Genomic DNA, 20,983 nt, shown 5'->3' with positions numbered 1-20,983 from the left:
GTGGGCCTCAAGGCACTATTGTTAAATTATAATAATGGTGCAGACCCTTGAACCTATGTGGAGTTCTGCTGTAGTCAGTGGGAGATTCTGCCTGGGGATAGAGGATCTGGGGTCAGGATCAAGGCCATAATTATTAAAAAGAATAGGCCATTAAATTTTAAGAGTCATACGATTTCAAACAATTTCGGACTTCTTACTACTTCATATGAATTATTGGTGCACTTAAAAATAATTATTCATACTAATACGTATTGGACACTCTTCTGCTATTTTACATACCATATTAGCAAACCTTTTTTTTTTTTCTTTTTTTTTTTTTGACATCTGGTTCATGACAGCTAATGCTTGTGTCAGTAGCAAGTGGACCTTTTAAATAATACTGTCAGGGCTAAGTGTTAGGCCTTCCCGTTTCAAACTGCTCAAGCTGCTACTGTGCTTTATCGCAGACTTCATCTAACTTTGGAAATTTAATTGCCTTTTTACAGAGCTGTTAAGATTTAAGAAATGAGAGATAATCCCAGGCTGACTGGCTAGTGCTTTGAGATATAGATCTCCATTCCCATCAGTGCTTTTTCACTGATTGGGGAGGGAAGCTTGTAAGCAGGTCTCCTGACAAAAGGATTAGAGCTTGTTAAAGTGGACATTCAGCCAATTAATCAGCTTTCACCAGAGTATATTGTAAAAATTTAGCTAGTGGTTTGTCCTGTAAATCTTCGCATCTTCTGCTCGTAAAATAAAAATGGCATTAATTTATGTTTAAGAACAAAATAAAAAAGTGTGTTGTATACAGCCTTAGCTGTTGATTATGGTTGTTTTTAAACAACAAACAAACCACTTTGCATCATGGAGCTTCTTTTTCCACTCCTGTTCAAAGGAAACTATCAACTTGTTGTTGTTTTTTTAAATTGACTAATTATTTGAAACTGACTCTGGAATCTCAATAGCTCCTGAATCCTAGAAAAAGGCTACTAAACTTCCAAAGTCAGATGAAGTCTGGGACAGAGCATAGGAGCAACTTGAACAGTTAGAAATTAGAAGGTCTGACACTTAGCCCTGACAGTAATGGTTTAAAGGCCTTGTTGCTACTGACACAAACATTAGCTGGTATTTAATTCAGATCTGCATTAAAAAATGACTACACTGCTCATTTCAAACAGTTCAATTGTCTGATAGGGCACCCTTTAGACGTGGCCTGCATTTATTATTTAAATATTTTTTAACAAAAAAATAGTTTCTGAGAGCTTTTCTTCTCTTTTAGCCCCCAATTCAGCAATCCACCCCTATTCAGCAAACGCTTCCCCACATGCCTGAAGTTAAACACATGCTTAAATGCTTTGCTGAATTGGGGCCCTACTGATATTTATAAGGGAGGGAGCAGCCATATGACCCATGCTGAGGTGCACAAGTCCTTTTCCTTCTCCTTTCTGTCTGTTCAGTGCCTGCCCTCTTTCTCTTCAGTTCACCTTTGCGGTTGCTCATAGTATAGACCTAGCTTTGTATTGCTGGGGTAAGAGAATAAAGCTGGTTAGAATTTTTTTTTTCCACTATGGAAAATTTTGACTTTTCATCAAATAATCCAAAATTTTCTGAAGAAAAAATCAAAAAATGTTGAGGAAAGCAGGAACTTTGCAGGAGAAATTTTGTTTTGTCAAAAACCCAGTTTTTTCATTGAAAATACAGTTGTGCTGGAAAATTTTCTATCAGTGCTAATAGAGTGCCTAGAAGCAGCTCCTGAAAGTGTTGATCATGCCAGTGTCTGAGACAGGAAGTACAAATGATCACCAACAAAACAGTGAAACTGCCTCAGAGGTGAAAGTAAGCCGGTACAGCATACCAGCAAGAGCCGGTGTGCCGTACCGGGGCGGATTGGCTTCCCCTGGCGGAAATTTAAAGGGTCTGGGGCTCCCAGCAGCGGTTGGAGCCCGGGGCCCTTTAAATTGCCCCCAGAGTCCTGCTGTGGGAGCCCTGGGGAAGTGGCAGCGAGGCTTGGGCGGTGATTTAAAGGGCCCGGGGTGCCTGCCGCAGTTACCACCCCTGGCCCTTTAAATCGTCCCCAGAGCCCTGGGGTAGCGGCCGCGGGTCTCTGGCGGCTATTTAAAGGATCTGGGGCTGCGGCAGCTGCTACAGCCCCGGCCCTTAAAATAGCCACTGGAGACACGCGGCCGCTACCCCAGGGCTCCAGCAGGCTCCGGGGACGATTTAAAGGGCCCAGGGCGATAGCGGCTACTGGAGCCCCGGACCCTTTAAATCGTCCCCGGAGCCCTGCTGCCAGAGCCCTGGGGAGGCAGCGGCGGGTCTCCGGCAGCTATTTTAAGGGCTGGGGCGGTAGCGGCTGCCGCAGCCCCGGATCCTTTAAATAGCCGCCGGAGCCCCGCCGCCGCTACCCCAGGGCTCCGGGGATGATTTAAAGGGTCCTGGGCTCCGGTAGCCGTTACCGCCCTGGAGCCTGCCGGAGCCCTGGGGTAGCGGCGGCGGGGCTCAAGCGGCGATTTAAAGGGCCAGGGGCTCCCGGCTGCCGCTACTGTAGCGGAGCCCCGGACCCTTTAAAGCTCCGCCAGAGGCCGGGGCCCCCTCCGATCAGGGCCAGCTTTAGGCCGATTCAGCCGATTCCGCTGAATCAGGCCCCGCACCTAAGAGGGCCCCGCAGCTGTCCACCCCACCCCCAGGTCACTTCCCCCTTCTCCCCTCCCCTGAACGCTCCGCCCCCTGCTCCTCCCCCTCCCCTGCTTCCCGCGAATCAGATGTTCGCGGGAAGTCTGAAAACAAGCAGGGGCAGGCGGCAGCAGGTAAACTGGGGCGGGCGCGAGGAGGGATCCGGGGAGGCGCGGCCCAGTCCGGCTCCAGCCCGGGTCGGCTCGGGCCACGGGGCACCAGCCCCAGTTCCGGCCGAGCGCATCGCCCTGGCCCCGCAGCTCCGGCCTGGCCCCGGCACCAGCCGAGCACCCCCGGCCCCGGCCCAACCGTCTCCGGCCTGGCTCGGCTTGGGCCCCGGGGCGCCGGCCCCGGTTCCGACCGAGCGTGCCGGCCCGGGCCTGGCCCCGCATCTCCGGCCCGGGCCCGGCCCCGGTTCCGGCCGAGAGCGCCGGCCCGGCCCCACGGCTCCGGCCTGGCCCCGGCGCCGGCCGAGCACCCCTGGCCCTGGCCTGAGCGGCTCCAGCCTGGCTCGGGCCACAGGGTGCCGGCCCCGGCCGAGCACGCCGGCCGAGCACCCCGGCCCCAGCGGCTCCGGCCCGGACCCAAGCCCCTCGACCCCAGCTGGAGTGCGGCACGATTCCTGGGGGCAGGGCTTGCCGGCAGCAGAGCCCGCCCCCAGGAATCGGGCCCCGCTCTTGCTAAAGCCCGGCTCTTGCTAAAGCCGGCCCTGGCTCCGATGGTGATTTAAAGTGCCCGGGGCTCCCCGCTGCTGCTACCACAGCCCTAGCCCCAGGCCCTTTAAATCCTGATTTAAAGGGCCCGGGGGTTTAAAGGCCTTGCCTCTTCTGGTAGAGGCCACACCTCTTCTGGTTGAGGCCCCACCCCTCCTAAGGACTCCGGAGTACCAACAAGTCCTTTAAGTTACTTTCATTCCTGAACTGCCTATATATAAACAGTGCCGTCAAGATGCACAAAATAAATAATGGAAAGAGAGAGAGAGTCTTTCCCCAAAACTTCTCCCTTTTTTAGTAATATTAAGTGTTACTCCTGGCTACAGTACGTACAACATTTTCATAGAGAAGTGAGATTTCGAGGTGATGACAACCCTTGCAATCCTTTCCTGGTTTTGTTCAGCAGTTATGATACACTATCTGGTGAACTATGAGCTTCAGAATAGCTCTTTGCATGCTTTTTAGCAGTAGCATTTTCCATTTAGGGCCTGATCCTAGACCTGTTGAAGTCTTTGGGAGTTCTTCCAATCATTTCAAAGGGACTATGATGCAGTCAGTGTCAATTTCTCAGGCATGTCTTCTCTCGGTAGCAGATACCAGGTAAGTCCAGATATATCAGTTTTGACTCAAAACAAGCATAGGGATCTACTGGGGAAAAAACAAATACTCAAGAAATGCTGGAAAGGGGGATGCAGTTTTAAAAATGAACTGTTGGCTGAGTTATCAGACTAATTTTGGTTTTGCTTTTATATTGTTTTTTTAAAGGTTAAAAATTCATAATAATCAGAATAGGTTACTTTAGCGCATTCAACATGTGGGGACAGTTTCTTCCTCTGATTAATACTCAGCAAATGAGACTGTTTGTGGGAGAAGGGCTGCTCAATGTGAGTGATGGTGGCTGATTGAAGTCCTAACACAAGGAGTGGCTTCTTTTGAAATGTGATGATACCATACAATCACACTGTGCTAGAGATGCCATGATCCTGAATTTACAGAACACAGTTTCCAAGCGTGGCCCATATCCCCCTAACTGGGCGCTGAATATGGTCTGAAATCAATATGTCTTGAAAATTGGATCTGAAGATGATAAAAGGGCAAATAAGTCCTTCATGTGCGGGATTAACATACCATTCTAATTTTAGCATCGTCTGTCTGACTGCTTCAGTTTGTGTTTGTGGTGTTTTTTCAAACAGATTTCCATATCCCCTCTCCTGTTATGCTTATGCACCGGATTGGGCTAACAGCGGCACAATATTTTTCACAATTTGTTAAAGTTGATATTCTTGTATGTTAAAGATAATACAACAGCAAAGGAAGATGAACAATACAAGATGGTATGACTAATACACAGTAGATAACTCTATTGCCCAGGATAATCTCTTCCCAGAAAGCAAACGGCAGACCACAGTAGCGGTCAGCATTGGTGCCACATCTCAATCCAAGGAAACACTTTGGATTGTCAGAGTTACTTATTGCCACCCACTGATTAGCATTTTTGCCACCTCGCTCACCCCCTAGTGTCTGCCAGCCAAATTAGCCAATTGGGGATTTTGGACCTGTGGGATTGTAAAGAGATCTTGCCACCTGTGAAATCGTCAGCTCTGGGTGGGTGGTGTGGGGTGTGCCAGTGCCGAGTTGAACACGAATCCCTGGCAGCATGTCAGGTATACCACCAAGACTCTAGCAGCTGGTGGGTCCCAGATACCACTCCAGCAATCTGCAGCCACCTAGCTTCTCCTAGGGTAACCCCAGACATCCTGTGGCTGTGAACAGCTTCTCACCAGCCCTCTTTCTGTCTGCCACTGACTCTTCCCTTGCTGGCAGAAAGAGCAGCAGCAGATTCACCCTTAACAGAGTCATCTTTTATTGACAGCTGATTCATTGTATTACAACAACCCATGTCTATTAGGTAGGTGGAGCTGGCGCACACAGCGGACGACTGCTTCCCAGATTCTTCATTATTAAATTTCCTTTCTAAACTTTTTAAACTTGTGGTTAATTTAGCAAAACTTAAAAAAAGTGCCATGAAAATTGGCAGTCCCAGGGCTTGTCTACACAGGGAGTTAGTGCGCAGTGAGCTAAAATGTGAATGTAAAAGTGCACTAGCTACTCTGCACTTACTCCCTGTGTAGATGCTCTTTACTGCACACTGAGCACCCTTAGGTGGTACAGCTCAGTGTACTTCCAAAGTATATTCAGCTAATGTGCACAGAGGCACGCTTAGTGTGCAGCTAAAGAGTCCACTTGGGGAGTGAGTGAAGAATAGCTAGCTGCTGCATGCACCAGCTACTGTGGGCTTTTTTCCCATGTAGACAAGTCCCTGGAAAAATCTAGCTGGGTAAGATTTGATGCATGTGGTGGGCTAGGCAAATTTGGCCTTGCACAGGTTCAGTTTAGGCAAGAGCTGGCAATTGACTACCCCATTGATGGTTTACTTCTGTACATCTTACACCTGCAGGAGGAATTCTGATAACCCTCCTCCCAGTGACTCCCTCACACCAACCACTGCCAGGCCTTTCCTTCCCGTTGCTGACCCACTGGCCTAACCACTTCATCTGCCATTTCTAGAGGTTGAGTGAGGCCTTCCATCAGGCCCCCTTCCCCCAAATCCAAAAGTCCTGGTGAGGGGCGGAGGAGAGAGGAAAGAGGGCTGGAAGCTGCCAGACCAGCCCCCAATACATACAGGGAAGTGGAAGAAGAAACAACTCTCACTCTGTGGCCAGAAAAAAAACCTGATCTGAGAACATAGGCAGATAGCTTCTCCCCTAAATCCCTAGTGTTATAGTTAGAGAAATCTCAGGATTTTCTTAGCAACCAATCAAGTACCAGATTTATGGGGCTTCACTTTGCTAGCCTCCAGCTGCCTGGGATACTTTCTTTCCCAACTGTCAGTTTAACTGGAGGAGGGGAACGCTGTGCTCTTTCTACTGCTCTGTGACAGGATCTGACCACTTTCTGGGACCCTCCTCCTACCCATCTCCCAATAGAAGATCTATATTTGGAAAAGGACAATGGCCTTAGCTGGTGACCCCCAGAGGTACAAAATGAAGGGAACAACAACTGGCACCCCTGAATTTCCTAGGAGAAATGGGCAACTGAAGAGCAAAGTTGGGGAAGTGCTCAAGCTACTGTACGCCAGGCCCCTCAGCCTTGAAGACAAGAATGATAGGGTGGGGAAGCCAGGGAAGACCAGACAGAGACCCGGTGGGATGTACAAATAGTGTCAATCCAGATCAGCTGAACTTCTTGGACTCAGTCTGATGATCATAGTTCCATGTGCACCCTTAGTTCCCCTGAGTTTTACTTCCAGGTTATCTTCAAGCCCTTCCTAGAAACCTACCCAATTAAAAACAAGAATACCAAAACCGACTAATAAATCTACACCACCCTTCCAATGTGCTCTTGTTGGTGCTTGTATTTCTTTATCCATATTTAAATTCATTCAGTTAAAAATTATCCTTGGTGACTGCAAGTGATTTGGTTTTTTTTCTCATCAGTGATGTGAGTTAAAGATATGGAACTGATTGTAATTTGTAGAAAATATGAAGTCATTAGCAATAGGAGACAAAGATCTGACAGCGCTAACATCAAAGGAAGCTGGCTTTATTTGGAAGCAGCATTGGGTTCATCACATTGAATTCTACAACTTGACTTTTAAGACGGCTTGAGAGAAGGCTAACAATTTTTTTTTGTTCTTCTGGCTTTTGAGGATCTTTATCAGCCTCAAAGGCATTACAGTGAGTAACTAGTTTGGACCAGAAGAACGACTTAATTTTACAAGAAGCTCATTAACTCATTCTATTTAAAATCTTCTCATTTCACCCAAAACCCAATTATGCTTGGGCTGGCAGTGATCGGGACAGGCATTGTCTCACAGGTAATGGGGGGAAGGGGCATAGGGAGTCCTATGGTATTCATGTTGGAGAGACAAGGGTGACTCCCTTTCTTTGACTTTTAGGTCAAAAGAACTAGTCCCTGGGACAGCTTGACAATTAGAAAATCCTGATGAGCATTTAGAACTAAAACAGCTGTACAATCACTGAGGGGTTCATGGCGCGGGGCAGAAAGCTCATCAAAAGAGACTATTCAAACAATTGAGTTCTATAATTAACACACAAAAATCTGTTCAGAAATGGTAATAACAGTAAAAGAGAGCTAAGAAGAAGCTGCCTACTCATGTGGCAGATGTGGTTTTGTTAAAATTTGAGAAAGAAAATCCATCCATTTTAAGAGAGAAAAGAACATTAGAGGGAAAAATGAAAACTTTTTATTCCCCGGTGTGCAGTTAGAATACAAACTGGAAATATTTCCAAAGTAGCAGGCGTGGTTGAAAAGGGAACCAGTCATCAATAAACTGAAATGGGTTTTAAGAGGATGGTATCATTTTTTTAATCATTTTAAAAACAATTCCTTTTCCCATTCTTATTTAGAACTAATTTACTGGAAGCTTGAAGCTGAGATCTGCTTCCTTCAAGACTTTACTTTTTCCTTTGTTGCACACATTGGTGTGTTACTGTAGGGTTGTTCATGAAAGCTGGGCTGCTGCTGCTTTAAGAACAGTGGTTGCTTTGGGATTTCTTTTAATCACATCCAGAGCATTTTGTGGACTTTAGAAACTAAGGTCTACGCTTATGGCAGAAAAGGATCTAGGGGTTATAGTGGACCACAAGCTAAATATGAGTCAACAGTGTGATGCTGTTGCAAAAAAAGCAAACATGATTCTGGGATGTATTAACAGGTGTGTTGTGAGCAAGACACGAGAAGTCATTCTTCCGCTCTACTCTGCTGTGGTTAGGCCTCAGCTGGAGTATTGTGTCCAGTTCTGGGCACCGCATTTTAAGAAAGATGTGGAGAAAATTGGAGAGGGTCCAGAGAAGAGCAACAAGAATGATTAAAGGTCTTGAGAACATGACCTATGAAGGAAGGCTGAAAGAATTGGGTTTGTTTAGTTTGGAAAAGAGAAGACTGAGAGGGGACATGATAGCAGTTTTCAGGTATCTAAAAGGGTGTCATAAGGAGGAGGGAGAAAACTTGTTCACCTTAGCCTCTAAGGATAGAACAAGAAGCAATGGGCTTAAACTGCAGCAAGGGAGGTTTAGGTTGGACATTAGGAAAAAGTTCCTAACAGTCAGGGTGGTTAAACACTGGAATAAATTGCCTAGGGAGGTTGTGGAATCTCCATCTCTGGAGATATTTAAGAGTAGGTTAGATAAATGTCTATCAGGGATGGTCTAGACAGTATTTGGTCCTGCCATGCGGGCAGGGGACTGGACTCGATGACCTCTCGAGGTCCCTTCCAGTCCTAGAATCTATGAATCTATGAATCTATAGAGTCCAGACACTGCATGCTCAGCTAGCATGGGTATAAATAGCAGTGTAGACTGGGAGGCACTGCTTAAAGCAGTGGTTCTCAAAGCCGGTCCACCGCTTGTTCAGGGAAAGCCCCTGGCGGGCTGGGACGGTTTGTTTACCTGCCGTGTCCGCAGGTTCGGCCAATCGCGGCTTCCACTGGCTGCGGTTTGCTGCTCCAGGCCAATGGGGGCTGCAGGAAGCGGTGTGGGCCGAGGGATGTGCTGGCCGCCCTTCCAGTGGGAGTTGTGATCGGCCGAACCTGTGGACGCGGCAGGTAAACAAACCAGCCCGGCCCGTCAGGGGCTTTCCCTGAACAAGTGGCGGCCCTAGTTTGAGAACCACTGGCTTAGAGAACAACAGAGTAGAGTAGTGTGGCCTGCACTCCTGAACCGAAGGATATCTACTCTATGTGGCTCTCTACACGCTCAAACAATGCCTTCCATGTCTACACTACTATTTTTAGCAGTGTAGCATCAGCCTGTCCCTTCAGTAAAAGACTCTGGTAGCACAGAGAGGCTCTGACAGAGGGAGGCAGTGGGGAAAGGCTCCAGCAGCTACCTACTGCTAGAACCTTTCCCTGCTGTGTACCTTTGCTGGACCTTTTCACTGCTGCATGTATCTACATGTACCCTACATCTGCTGCAAGTGTAGGGAAGTGTAAGCAAGTTCTAAGTTTATTTACACAGCTGATCTATTTTTCTATTAAGCAGATCAATTGTGCTTTGCCTATAAAAAATGCAATCAAATACATTAATGCAACATTATTGTTTTCTGTTTAACTGGAGAAGTTAGAAGACACAAATCTTAAGGTTATTGCGCCACCACTCACTGAGTCTCATTAATGAAGGTTTAAGTGGTGCATTGGCCCTGTGCTAGCCCTCTGCAAAGGGATAAATTTCCCACTAAGGTCCTGATCCTCCAGTGAGTTCCATGCAGGCTCAGGAGCCATACTTGTACTTACAGGATTAGGGCTCCAAATGCACTTACAGGATTAGGGCTCCAAATGCAGGCTAACCATGCTTTATAGAGTCACAGTTCAACATTCTAGGGTTTATATGCCCGTAATGTCCTCATTACAAGCCTCTATACCATTAACTTTCTTTACTGCTGCTGCACATTGAACTAAGAATTTAAAATTTATGTGCCAGACCTTCTCATTGACTAAGTGGAGTTGTGCCAACAAAGAATTTGACCCTTCATCTACCCATCTACCTTCTCCTCTTTATTAGCTTCAAAACCAGAAGCTGTGATTTGCCCCATTTTACCCCATTAAAAATATGCTTCTGCAGTTGGAATGAGTTAGCTGGTAGCTCCTTAAGTCTTTTCCTCTAGCTTCTGTATCCCCCCCTAAATCATCTGGCTGCTAGGGCAGCTCCCATATAGAGAGGGCTATAGAGAGGGCTACGGGCATAAGCAGCAGCCCGCCAACCCAAACAACTCTCATTTTCTCGGCTTCAATGCCACTGAAGTCTGCCACAAAGAAGTCTAGCCCCATGAAGACTCCCTTATCCACACCCAAAGTAGTAGTTAGCCTTCTAGTAGTTAGAGTCAGGGAGGGAGGGTCATCAGGGCAAAGGGAAGTAAATAAACCAAGAAAGAGCCAAAAGGAATATAAATAGAGTTGTCTTAAATTGCCCAGATTTAAATATTTTTGTAGTTATTTTTAATTTCAGTGAAAAAACTGGGATGAATTTTTTCATACATTTTTTTGCCAAAAATTAATCTCATTTTCCACCATCTGTAGAGCTGTTCAAATTTTTTCAAAATTTTGATGAAATATTAAATTCAAATTTCAACAAGGAAAAAAAAGGACTAAATTTTGGGTGAAAATGTTTGCATTTTCCCCCAGCTTGAAATAAAACTAATATATAAATAAACTGATGCTTAATTTTTTAGTTTTTAATTATTTTTCTTCCAAACCTATCAAAAGTGTCACTCCGTATTTTGGGCTTTAATTTACATGCAATAACTTCAACTTATTTTGTTGTAGCATTGACCTCCCCCGCCAAAAAAAAAAAAAGTGTGGGGAGAATCAGCTAGGAGAACTATTTTGTTTTTGTTGTTTTGTTTATTTTTCAACTTTACTTAATTTTGAAAGGGCTGAATGAAAAGACCTCAGATTTTGCAATAGAAAATTCACACTTCGTCTGAAAACAAGCAAAACAACCTTCAGTCTGCACATAAATTGTTTCAGGAAGTCATGAGCTTCTGAAAACGGGTTTATAATGGGAGGCTGGGATTTTAAAAACAGCCTAAGGAAGTTATACACCCAAATCCCTTTGATACTCAGTGAGACCTGGACTCCTACTTTTCTTAAACTCCTATTTTTGCAACTGTAACTGTACTTTAGTGGATATCCCTCATGAAAACTATAAGAATGGCAGGCTAAATTTTTTGCTTGCTAAGGTTGACCGTGTTCTGCTGAGTGTCATGAAAAGATAAATAAAATAGATTTGCTTAAAAGCAGGATTTGTGCAGCTGTTAGTCCAAGGTTTTGTTTTAGGCTCATCTTCACTTAATGTTTTTTTCCCCACAGAAAAAATACAGGTGTCACAATTTTGTTTTTTCACACTGAAAATATTTCTGTTTAAGAATTTCCTTGGGCATCTTAAGGATAATTCTGTTTTAAAAAATAACTTTGTTATGTTGGTGGGTGATCTGAATGGAAGAAAAGATTTCTCTCTCTCTTTCTCTCTCTCCCTTTTTTTTAAACTAATAGAAAGAACTAATTGAGGGAAAGCTAAAGGAATTGAATTCAAGATTTGTATTGCACATGTAAACTAATCTTTGTACAATGACATCTTTCGAAAGCTGTGTAAGAATACCATTCATGCCCTGTCCTATCTAGCAAATCCTCCCCAGAAAAGAAGCAAAATGAAGGATTGTCATGAGCAAGCAATAAAGACGTTCAGGGAAGGGGTTCTATTCACAGTTGTTGTTTGTCTACTAATTCATTAACATTTAAAAATACTGTATAATATCCTAGTTTAAAAAAAAAGTCCAGTACCAGTCATAGTAGGTGTGTCAGCTGTACTTCAGGGAAAGAATACCCTTGACAGGGTTAGGATCAAGTTTTTAAGTGAAAATACAATAGAACTCCAAGAAGCAAAGAATTGTTGAATAAATGCAACGTATTCTCAAGTATTCTTATGTGCCAAGTGCTGAAATGTAGTGCATCTGTGAACATGCTGAAGTGAAGAAAACCATTGGTTCAGTAGTCGGTGATTTTGTATAGCCGAAGCAAAATGGCTCTGTGCTTCAGAAGCTGCCACTGCATTTAGAGAGAGCTTTCTGCAGGTCCTGAAATATTAATGACCAAGGTTTAACATAGATGCAGATAGAGAGCACTTTTTTGCAATGTAAAAAAGAAAGGGAGATGAAAAAAATACAACATCTGTGTAGTAGAAAACAAAAGATTATGTTGTGTTAAGAAAAAGGGGGAAATTCCTGTGAATTGTAGAATTTGAAACCCCACTCCCATGCCTACTGCATCCCCTCAATCCCTTCCTAGCCCCAGAGTCTGAAAAGAGGGTATAACGTGGGATTGTCCCCTAGAATGTGTAACTGTCGTATCTTCCTGTTTTTGTGATAAAATGTTAAAACCACAGCAGAATTTTCGTCCCCTATGTGGGGCTGGTTATTCTGTGCTTCGTTTACCATGAATATTGGTCTTAGGAAAAAATCAAGTGATAGTCATTCATTGTATAATTTCTGTGAGCCATTAATACAATTAAGCTAGACGCTTGATTTTTTTAAAACATAGAAATGGAGTTTGCAGTATAAGTGGGATTAGTTAGGTCTCAGGTTGTATTTTTTTCATCTCCCTTTCTTTTTTACATTGCAAAAAAGTGCTCTCTATCTGCATCTATGTATTTGTCATTTTCAGGATTAGGGCATCATTGTGATCTGACTTATGCTAATACAAACCAGGTGCACCACCATTTTCAATAGAGTTACTACCAATTTACACTGGTGTAACTCAACTCAGAGTCTGTCACTTACATGTCAGTGGTTTTAAACCAAATGCATCAAGGCTGCTAGCAGTATTTGAGCTCATTCGTCAAACATTGCAACTCCGATGTAAAAAAATATGAAGGTAGTTTTCCCTTCTTTTGGCAGCCCGTACTACAAGCAGAATAACCCATTTTACACAAGTTGCCTTTGTTTACTGTGACTGACTGAGTGACAGCCTGTACCCAGTGGGTTTCTATTTGTGTTCAGGGACTAATTGTATTTGATGTGGAGAGGTTGGGTTTGACCCCAGAGCTTCTTCCTGCCAAAGCAGCGGTTTCTGATTTTAATCGAAACCCCAAGGCCATTTGAAGTGTAGCCAAAAAGCACCTTGCAAGCTGAACCTTATCTAATTATGTGATGTGTATAAACTCTGGAAGCATAAATCTTAGTCATTGGAGCAACATGTTATTATAAGATTCACTGGTCCAGTGACAGCCAAAGTGAGCGAGGCCAAGATCGATCTCGCAGTGCTTTTATTGACAGCGCTCCACACATCATGAAGTTTAGACTCGTTAAGGAAATTCCATCAGTGGCTTTGGTTAGGAAGAGTGAAGTAACACGCTCCTTTACAAATGTGTTGCTAAAATCCCCGTTTAGGGTGTGTATCATAAAAATAAAAGAATAAATGAAAAACAACAATAAGTGGATGAGTGCAGAGAGGAAGAACTCTAAAGATAGTCTAGGTGCTAAATGAAGAGCCTCGAGAGTGAATCATGCTGTAAATATGGGGAATAACCCTCCCTCTTACACTCTCTGTTCTTATAAAAAAACGCCTGGATGTTTGCTCTGGCCTCTGAAGGGTTGAAAGCCAGTGGTGTTGGCTGCCTTCTCTCTTTTGCCAAGGCACAGATTTCTAGGATGACATACCTGGGGGCCCCCACTAAAACTTGCTATTAACGACAGTAATGAATTTTTTCCAAGTGATGTAAAAGTAGCCATCCGTGTAAGCATCGCCTTTATGAAGATGATGTCACTGAAAGGTTGCCAAGTGCACATGGGGATTCAGTGCCAGCAGTGCAGCTATTGGATACCCTAGCTTCGAGGAGGGAAGAACATGCTTATTTCCTCCCTTGGGGAGAAAGAGCCAAATTAATCCTGCCTTGCCAGAGGGAGACATGCCATTTCCGGGCATGTTAGACTCAGAGCCTCCCTGCCAATCACAGTGGGTGCCTGTTCCACTCCATCTCCAAAATTGGCACTGTCAGACTATCAGCTGCCATTCCTTAAGTGGTCGTAGAATTAAACACTTGTGCCCTGTTACTGCGCTGTATGAGTGTGTGCACGCAGGTGGGAATGGGGAGTGACATGCAAGACCATGTATAACACAAAGATGAAGCAGGTTTTCCAGCAAAGTTGGTAGGGAAATGTGCTTATAGGTGCTGTTGAAATATCACCAGACCAGCTTCCTAAAGGGCCCTTGTTTGAATTAGAAATTGTATCCCTCAGTGTAGGGCTAGCAACTAAGAGCTTGTTGGTTTGTTAACTTCTCACGTGGGACTACGTGGGCATGGTTTGTTCTTCTTCGAAAATGTCTCCATCCTAGATTTTGAGTAAAGGAAACAGCATTTTATTATCATATACTGGGCAAATAACACTCTCCATTCCCTTTTCTCCTTCTAGCTTGCAAAATCGGATACTACAAGGCTCTCTCCACAGATGTTTCCTGTGCCAAATGCCCATCCCACAGCTACTCCATCTGGGAAGGCTCTACCTCCTGCACCTGTGATCAGGGCTTTTTCCGAGCCGAAAATGATGCTGCCTCCATGCCCTGCACTCGTAAGTCAGACTCTCTTATTTATTTATTCTTTCTGCCTCAATAATTTGAAAAACGTTCCCTTGAGATGTACATCACACTTTGAGAAGTGTACAGCAGCAGCATTCAGTAACCATTCCTCTTCAGCCAAGTAAACGCAATGTATCGAAAGCAGGTCTCTTCCCAACACCAAACATAACATGAAATTTATAATTAAATGAGAGATGAAATCGTTGCTGTAAAAATAAATAGCTCAGTAATAATCAGAGGTTTGACCTCATGCTCCATTATTATCAGTGGTGGAGACAGGAATAGAACCTGTATCCTGAGTCCCAGTCCAGTGCACTTTCCTCGGAACTACACAGCCTCTTCTGTTTTAAAACCTTAATGTATGTAGAAATTGTGATACATTTGCTCACAGTTACAAGGATGAATGTAAATATTTGGATATTTAGTGAGACTATCAGTGTTGAGTTGACTAGTTTAAAATTTACAGCATAACTCCTTAATGATGGCAGTCGCAGTCTTAAACACCAAGATGCTTGGTTTGTTGTGCCCCTGATACATACATGGTTTATAAGTGCATATGAGCAAATCTGTATCAATCAAATCTGTGCAACATCTGTAAATCCTCCAGTCGCTCCAACTTGTGGGGAAACAGGAGATTACATTTTAATTCCACAAGGATGTTTTCATCAGCAAGAGCATGCCTACGGGGGTAAGGACAACCAGCATATCAATCTGGGTATGTGTTAGTGGGTCATGCTGTTTAAGAAGTGAGACTTAAACCTTCCCTCAGCCTAATATTTTGAATGAATATAATATTCTGAGTTAATAAACATGAAGGCTATATTTTGCTGGGGTGTATTCATGTACGGCTCCCATTGAAGTCTATAGCGGTGGCTCTCAAACTTTTTTACTGGTGACCCCTTTCACACAGCAAGCCTTTGAGTGTGACCTCCCCTTATAAATTAAAAACACTTTTTAATATATTTAACACCATTATAAATGCTGGAGGCAAAGAGGGGTTTGGGGTGGAGGTTGACAGCTCGCGACCCCCCCATGTAATCACCTCGCGACCCCCTGAGTGGTCCCAACCCCCAGTTTGAGAACCCCTGCTCTATAGGATGTGGTGGTGTCTGTGTGAGAGAGCGAGAGATTTTTTCTTTTGTTCGTTTTTATTGTAATCCAAATTTCTTATGAGGAGATGGGTCACATTTTATAGTGTCAAGTATCGGGGTAGCCGTGTTAGTCTGTATCCACAAAAACAACAAGGAGTTCAGTGACACCTTAAAGACTAACAGATTTATTTGGGCATAAGCTTTCGTGGGTAGATGGTGCATCTGAAGGGTTTTCTTGGGTTTTTTACCCACGAAAGCTTATGCCCAAATAAATCTGTTAGTCTTTAAGGTGCCACCGGACATTTTATAGTGTCCCTTTTAATCTTCATTTCTCCCCTTCATTTTTTGTCCATCACTGTTACAGCATCCTCCCTAAATTCCAGGCCTTCCCTTCCAATAATCGCATCCCTAAGCACCATTATTACAGCAGCTAAAGATTCCAATGAAAACCTGGCCTTAGTGAGAGAAGTCCTGACCAAAAATGAAACTATCAAACGAAGGTTTGAGGTAAGGAGACACAGCATGTGCAAGTGACCAAAGTGCAAAGAGAGGGTTCTAATGGATAGTGAGTCATATCCAGGAAATGGTTTTGTGGAAGGATAACATGTATATTTACAAGTACAGTTCTTTCTTGTGAAGCATGTTCCTGCAGATGATCAGTTTGGGCTAGGATCCATGTTTGCTAAGTTTAATCGCTGTGAGTGAGGTTCTGACCAGCTTGTGGGGTTGAGGCTGGTGCAGTACTCGGTCACAACTGCAGTCGTTGTTCTCGGGATTACCCCCAGGGTTATAGCTTAACTCAAAAAGTTGGAGACGAAGAGCTGGGGACACAGCCCTGCCCCTACTCCTCACTTCTGCAAATGAGAATACTGGGCACACAGAAACAAGGAGGCTGCACAGAACCAAATGCACTGGAGCATTAGAGGAAGAATGATGGTCCAGGTCTGAGCTCTGCCTGGAACAGTGTGGATTTACACTGCACCCACTGTAGCCCAGTGCTATGATTTGAGCCTGTATATATTACAGGAAAGAGTGTGCATGCGTGCGCTTGCATGTGGTCTGTAAGAAATGTGAAATGGAATTGTTTTGTTGGATTGCTAAAAAAGGTTAAAGGGTTTATTTCTATGTGACCCAATGTGAAGGAGAACAACGAGGTTATTTCTGTGTTTGTTTATGATTTGATTGAGAGGGCAGTCACATCCGGCAGACTGCTCACTCTCCAGCACACCCCTCCTCTGAAGTTTTCGGCTTAGCTACATTCTAATATTGTTTATGACTGTGGATGCTTATGACATATACAACAGAAAAGGCTCTGATCGTGAAGTGTATCCCTGCGTGAGCATGATAATGCATCGTCTCACAGCAAGATGGGTTTTGCAAGAGGACACCGCCCCCCCACCTCTCCTTCTGAAACCAACTCCACGTTGCCATTGGCCAACTCCTTCTGGGCAAGTGACGGAAGCCATTTAGGGAGCCTGTATGTAAGTAACCCTTCCAGAAGAACCCCCCGAGTTGGTCTGCCTTTCCTGACAAGATGTGGAGATGGAGAAGAACATAAACATCAGAAGTTTTTTTTCAAACTGATTTCAGACGCTAATCAGTTCTTACCAGTTGGTTAAACCAGGTGACAAAGCCAATTCCCTTGTGCTGACAGCCATAATAATCAGGCACCTTCTTTGTTCATTATGCTCTCTTTAACCCTGGTATTCTCATTCAGCCCTGCATTTAGTAATCGCTCAGTGTGACGGCACACTAATGAAGAAATAAAACACAGTATCTGAGATCCATTCTTCTAGCAAAAAGATAGACTATGCTCCAGTGGCTTGTAAAATCAGGTTTCTGTTCACTTGGAGAACTGTTAGACCAGGTGAACAAAAGTAGTGTTGGGTAATTTGGAGGGAAACACCTGGAATGGACTGTGGGTTGATCATTTTTTTAAACTATATATTATTATTTCTAAACCTTTTTTTAAGATGAAGAACTTCAGTCTCAGGACTCTTTTCTGTAGATCCTTGACCCATTGGTATCGATTTCTTTTAGTAATATATCAGCTGCTCGCTTGTCATTTGTATCTTACCCTTTGCAGGCTTGGGGAGGAAGACTCTTACAGCTTTCCATTAACCTGATTGTGCTTATGGATGAGAGGGAATTAGAGATCTTCCTCCCTTCCCTTTTACACAATTCTCATGTCAATGAAAATTGCACCTACTTTCTGATGTGCTGGGCCAATCATGTTCCCCAGAGCTTCGAATATTCTGACACTATCCCTCTGCATCAAAGATTTGATGAGGAATATTTTACATGTTCTTTGTCCTGTGTTAAATTATACAAACCACTTTTTAACTCTTGCTCATGCCCCCTTTAAGTAAATGACCCATGACATGTAGTTACACTGGTAGAAATCCAGTATAGCTCCACTGATATCAGTAGTTACTCCTGACTTACACCTACAAAATTGAGAGCAGAATATGGCCAGGTAGGGTTGCATGGGTATGAATGACAGCAGAGTTTGATCTACAGATTGTAGCTGGGACATGTGAATAGGGCAGACATAGATGCACAAAGACACGAAGACACACATTTACTTATGGGACAGAAGGGAACTTTCACTTTAGTCTCCTCTCCAAGGGATAATCACTGATGTTATGTCATTGCTGAGGAAAAGAACCACGTCCTCCTTTCTTAGACAAAATTCTCCTTCTTACTTTGGATCTGCCTCATTGGCTAAATCAGGAATTCAAGCTTGCAATTCTAAAGCTCACAGGGCTTGTCAGCTGTGTGCTAGGGCAAGGAAATGGTATGATTGACCTATAATACACTTGAGCAGAAACTGTGGAAAACAGTCATTTTTCCCCTCTAGAAGCATGGCAAAAGTTATATTAATGCAACTATTCAGACCTTCATTATACTTCAGTACTTGTTGAGAAGATGGGTCTGTCATAAGGTTATCACTTAAATGGGGTATTCATGGTCTCCACAATAAACAAAGTTATGAGAGGTAGAAAGCCACCAATTTAACAGTCATGCTCCTCACTCCTGAATTTCTCTTTCTAATCTGTGAGGTTGCCAATTTTAGACTTTTTTCCCCCTTGCTAAATTCCATTCTGGCATAGGCAGGTGTAATTCCTACTCAAGTCAATGAGAGTTGCTCTTGCTTACCTATGTGTCTCTTTCACTGTTTTTTAATAAACAGTGCACACAGTATAAGCCGGCATGGGGCACTTTTGTGTTGTTTATATTGCCTGTTTGATCAAGAATATTAATGGTTTGTGATTGGGAGCATTTTACAAAAGAGAGATGATTAGCATAAACTGTCCAGCTTGAGATCTGTCTAAGTAAATGACCCTGAATAATTTAGTCTGTTGTGCCACCCAAACAAGGACTGATTGATTGATAGTTTGGCATGGCCTAAAATATTCCTAAAACAGCTGCTTTTTAAGACAGTTTATACCAAAAGAGCTTAGAGTTAATGAGGACAAATTTAGCAAGATGTGTGATGAAAGTGCCTGCTTTAAAAAGGCTTTCACCAGTTTAGGTCATCAAGAAATCAAAAGAGCCTTACTTCAAACAGCAAACGTCACTTAGTTTGTCTTTACATTCACCTCTTCTAATTGAATTTAGTGCACTTCTGTATTTCCTCCAGAAAGTATATTGTTTTTAAATTACCATTTCAGTCCTATTACTCAAGCCCCCAGCTTCTAATGCTTTCTGACAGTTATCAACATAATGAACTATAATGAAATGATGAACAATCTACAGTGGAAACTCAATGTGGATTCCACTAGTGCTGTGTGACTGTGTTGTTAAAATTTGAATGTAAATTAAAATAACACTGTCCTTACTTGTTTCCAAGGTCAAGGTTTAAAAAATGGTCTGTAAGGTCTAAACACTTTAATCCTGCAAATGTTACATTCTCATATATGTCCTTGATTCCATCCTCTGTTACACTTAAAATATTGCAAAGATAAACATTGGCCTACATTTTCAAAAATGTGGGTGCAGTTACATACCTATTTGCAAATACATTCACAATAACTCTGCATGCGAATGACTAATTGCACATAGAGCTGGTCATCTGAGCATGTATTTACTATATTTACTACAACTGCTTACATTTTTGCATAAAGAACACACACATACATTTTTTCTTAAACTTAGCCCTTCACTGCACATCCAGACAAATTCTGATTGTCACCTGTTCTAATTGTATATAATTTGAGGTCAACTGCTGGTGCAGAAGAACCAGATAGTAGGGGAAAACATGTGACCATGGAAGCGGTAGTGTGTTGCAGGCAGCTTTAGCAAGGACTTCTCCCTATTTTCTTCCCAGGGTTTCCTCCACACTTTTTCTAGAAATGCAGTCTGAGGCCTTCAATGGGAAGTTGTACCACATGCTATGAGAGAGCAAATGAGGACCAGTGTAAATGACATTGAGACCTATACAAGAGACTACCCTTATTTGGCACCCTCCTGTCATAAGAGACAGTGTTTCCCAATGTAATAATTCTGCCTCACGTTATTAGAAGACCATAATTAAACAACTGATTTTATTATTCCTTTAAGACAGATTTAATTATATGAAATGCTGCCTCATCTTTAAGGAACAATAACCCATAACTGTATTGTATAGAACTTCCTTCATACCGACCGTTATCTTGAAAAACTTTTTAGGGTAAAATATTACAGTTGCAAAGTTATGCAAAAATAACAGAGGCAGGAGAAAGAATTGTATTTTGCAGAGGCAATAGGGAAAGAGTGATTTGGGGGATTTTTTTGGTTTTGTTTTTAGATGAGATTTAGAGAGATGTCATCAGTTGCAGCTATATTGGAAGGGATTTGGGATGACAGGAATTTCGCAGGAGAAAGCTCTCTCTCCACAAACAGTGTGATTGGATGAAGGGACTAAGGAGAGGCTAAGTGGGAGGAGGGTATGGGACAAGAGAGGGGTTGACTCGCTGAAACAAGTCTATAGAACATTTTAAAAACAAAGAGGCCATTTTTTGGACCAGATCTTGATGTGAATGGCGAGCCAGGGGAGTTGTTCATTAAAGGCAAGATCCCCTTGAGATATTAGCCAGCTTCTGTCTCTCTTTCGCCGTATCTTTAAATTAGTACAGACATTTACTGGATTAATTTGGGACTCTGATTTGGCCCAGTCCTGAAGTCCATACTCAGACAAAATTCCCATTGAAGTAAAATCAAGTTTTACCAAAGTAAAGAATTCAGCAGTTTGTTACAGTGACATGACCTATTTTTCCAGGTTGGACTTTTTCCTATCCAGTGTCCAAAGAACCTTTTGCCATCCATAATGGGTATCATTGCTTTTAATCTAAAAAGCAATTGGATGGATACTTGCTCTTAGCTGCAGTTAAGCTAGT

At 43.3% G+C, this 20,983-nt stretch overlaps 1 protein-coding gene across 2 annotated transcripts in view; it reads left to right on the top strand.

The window, feature by feature from the left end:
* EPHA4 (EPH receptor A4) overlaps positions 1-20,983 on the top strand; it is a 130,284-nt gene that overhangs the window by 41,197 nt on the left and 68,104 nt on the right. For both annotated transcript variants that reach the window (XR_003899795.1, XM_029911146.1), the window contains exon 4: positions 14,352-14,507. Coding sequence is in view for 1 of the 2 variants with exons in the window: in XM_029911146.1 (XP_029767006.1) it covers positions 14,352-14,507 (156 nt within the window). In the remaining variant the exon portion in view is untranslated. The remainder of the gene's footprint in view (positions 1-14,351; positions 14,508-20,983) is intronic.

The sequence above is a fragment of the Terrapene carolina genome, unplaced genomic scaffold (genome assembly GCF_002925995.2).
Source record: "Terrapene carolina triunguis isolate 2854851 unplaced genomic scaffold, T_m_triunguis-2.0 Scaffold88, whole genome shotgun sequence".
In the NCBI taxonomy this organism is placed as follows: Eukaryota; Metazoa; Chordata; order Testudines; family Emydidae; genus Terrapene; species Terrapene triunguis.
The sequence above is the reverse complement of the archived record's forward strand: the minus strand, read 5'-3'. Positions and strand labels throughout refer to the sequence as shown.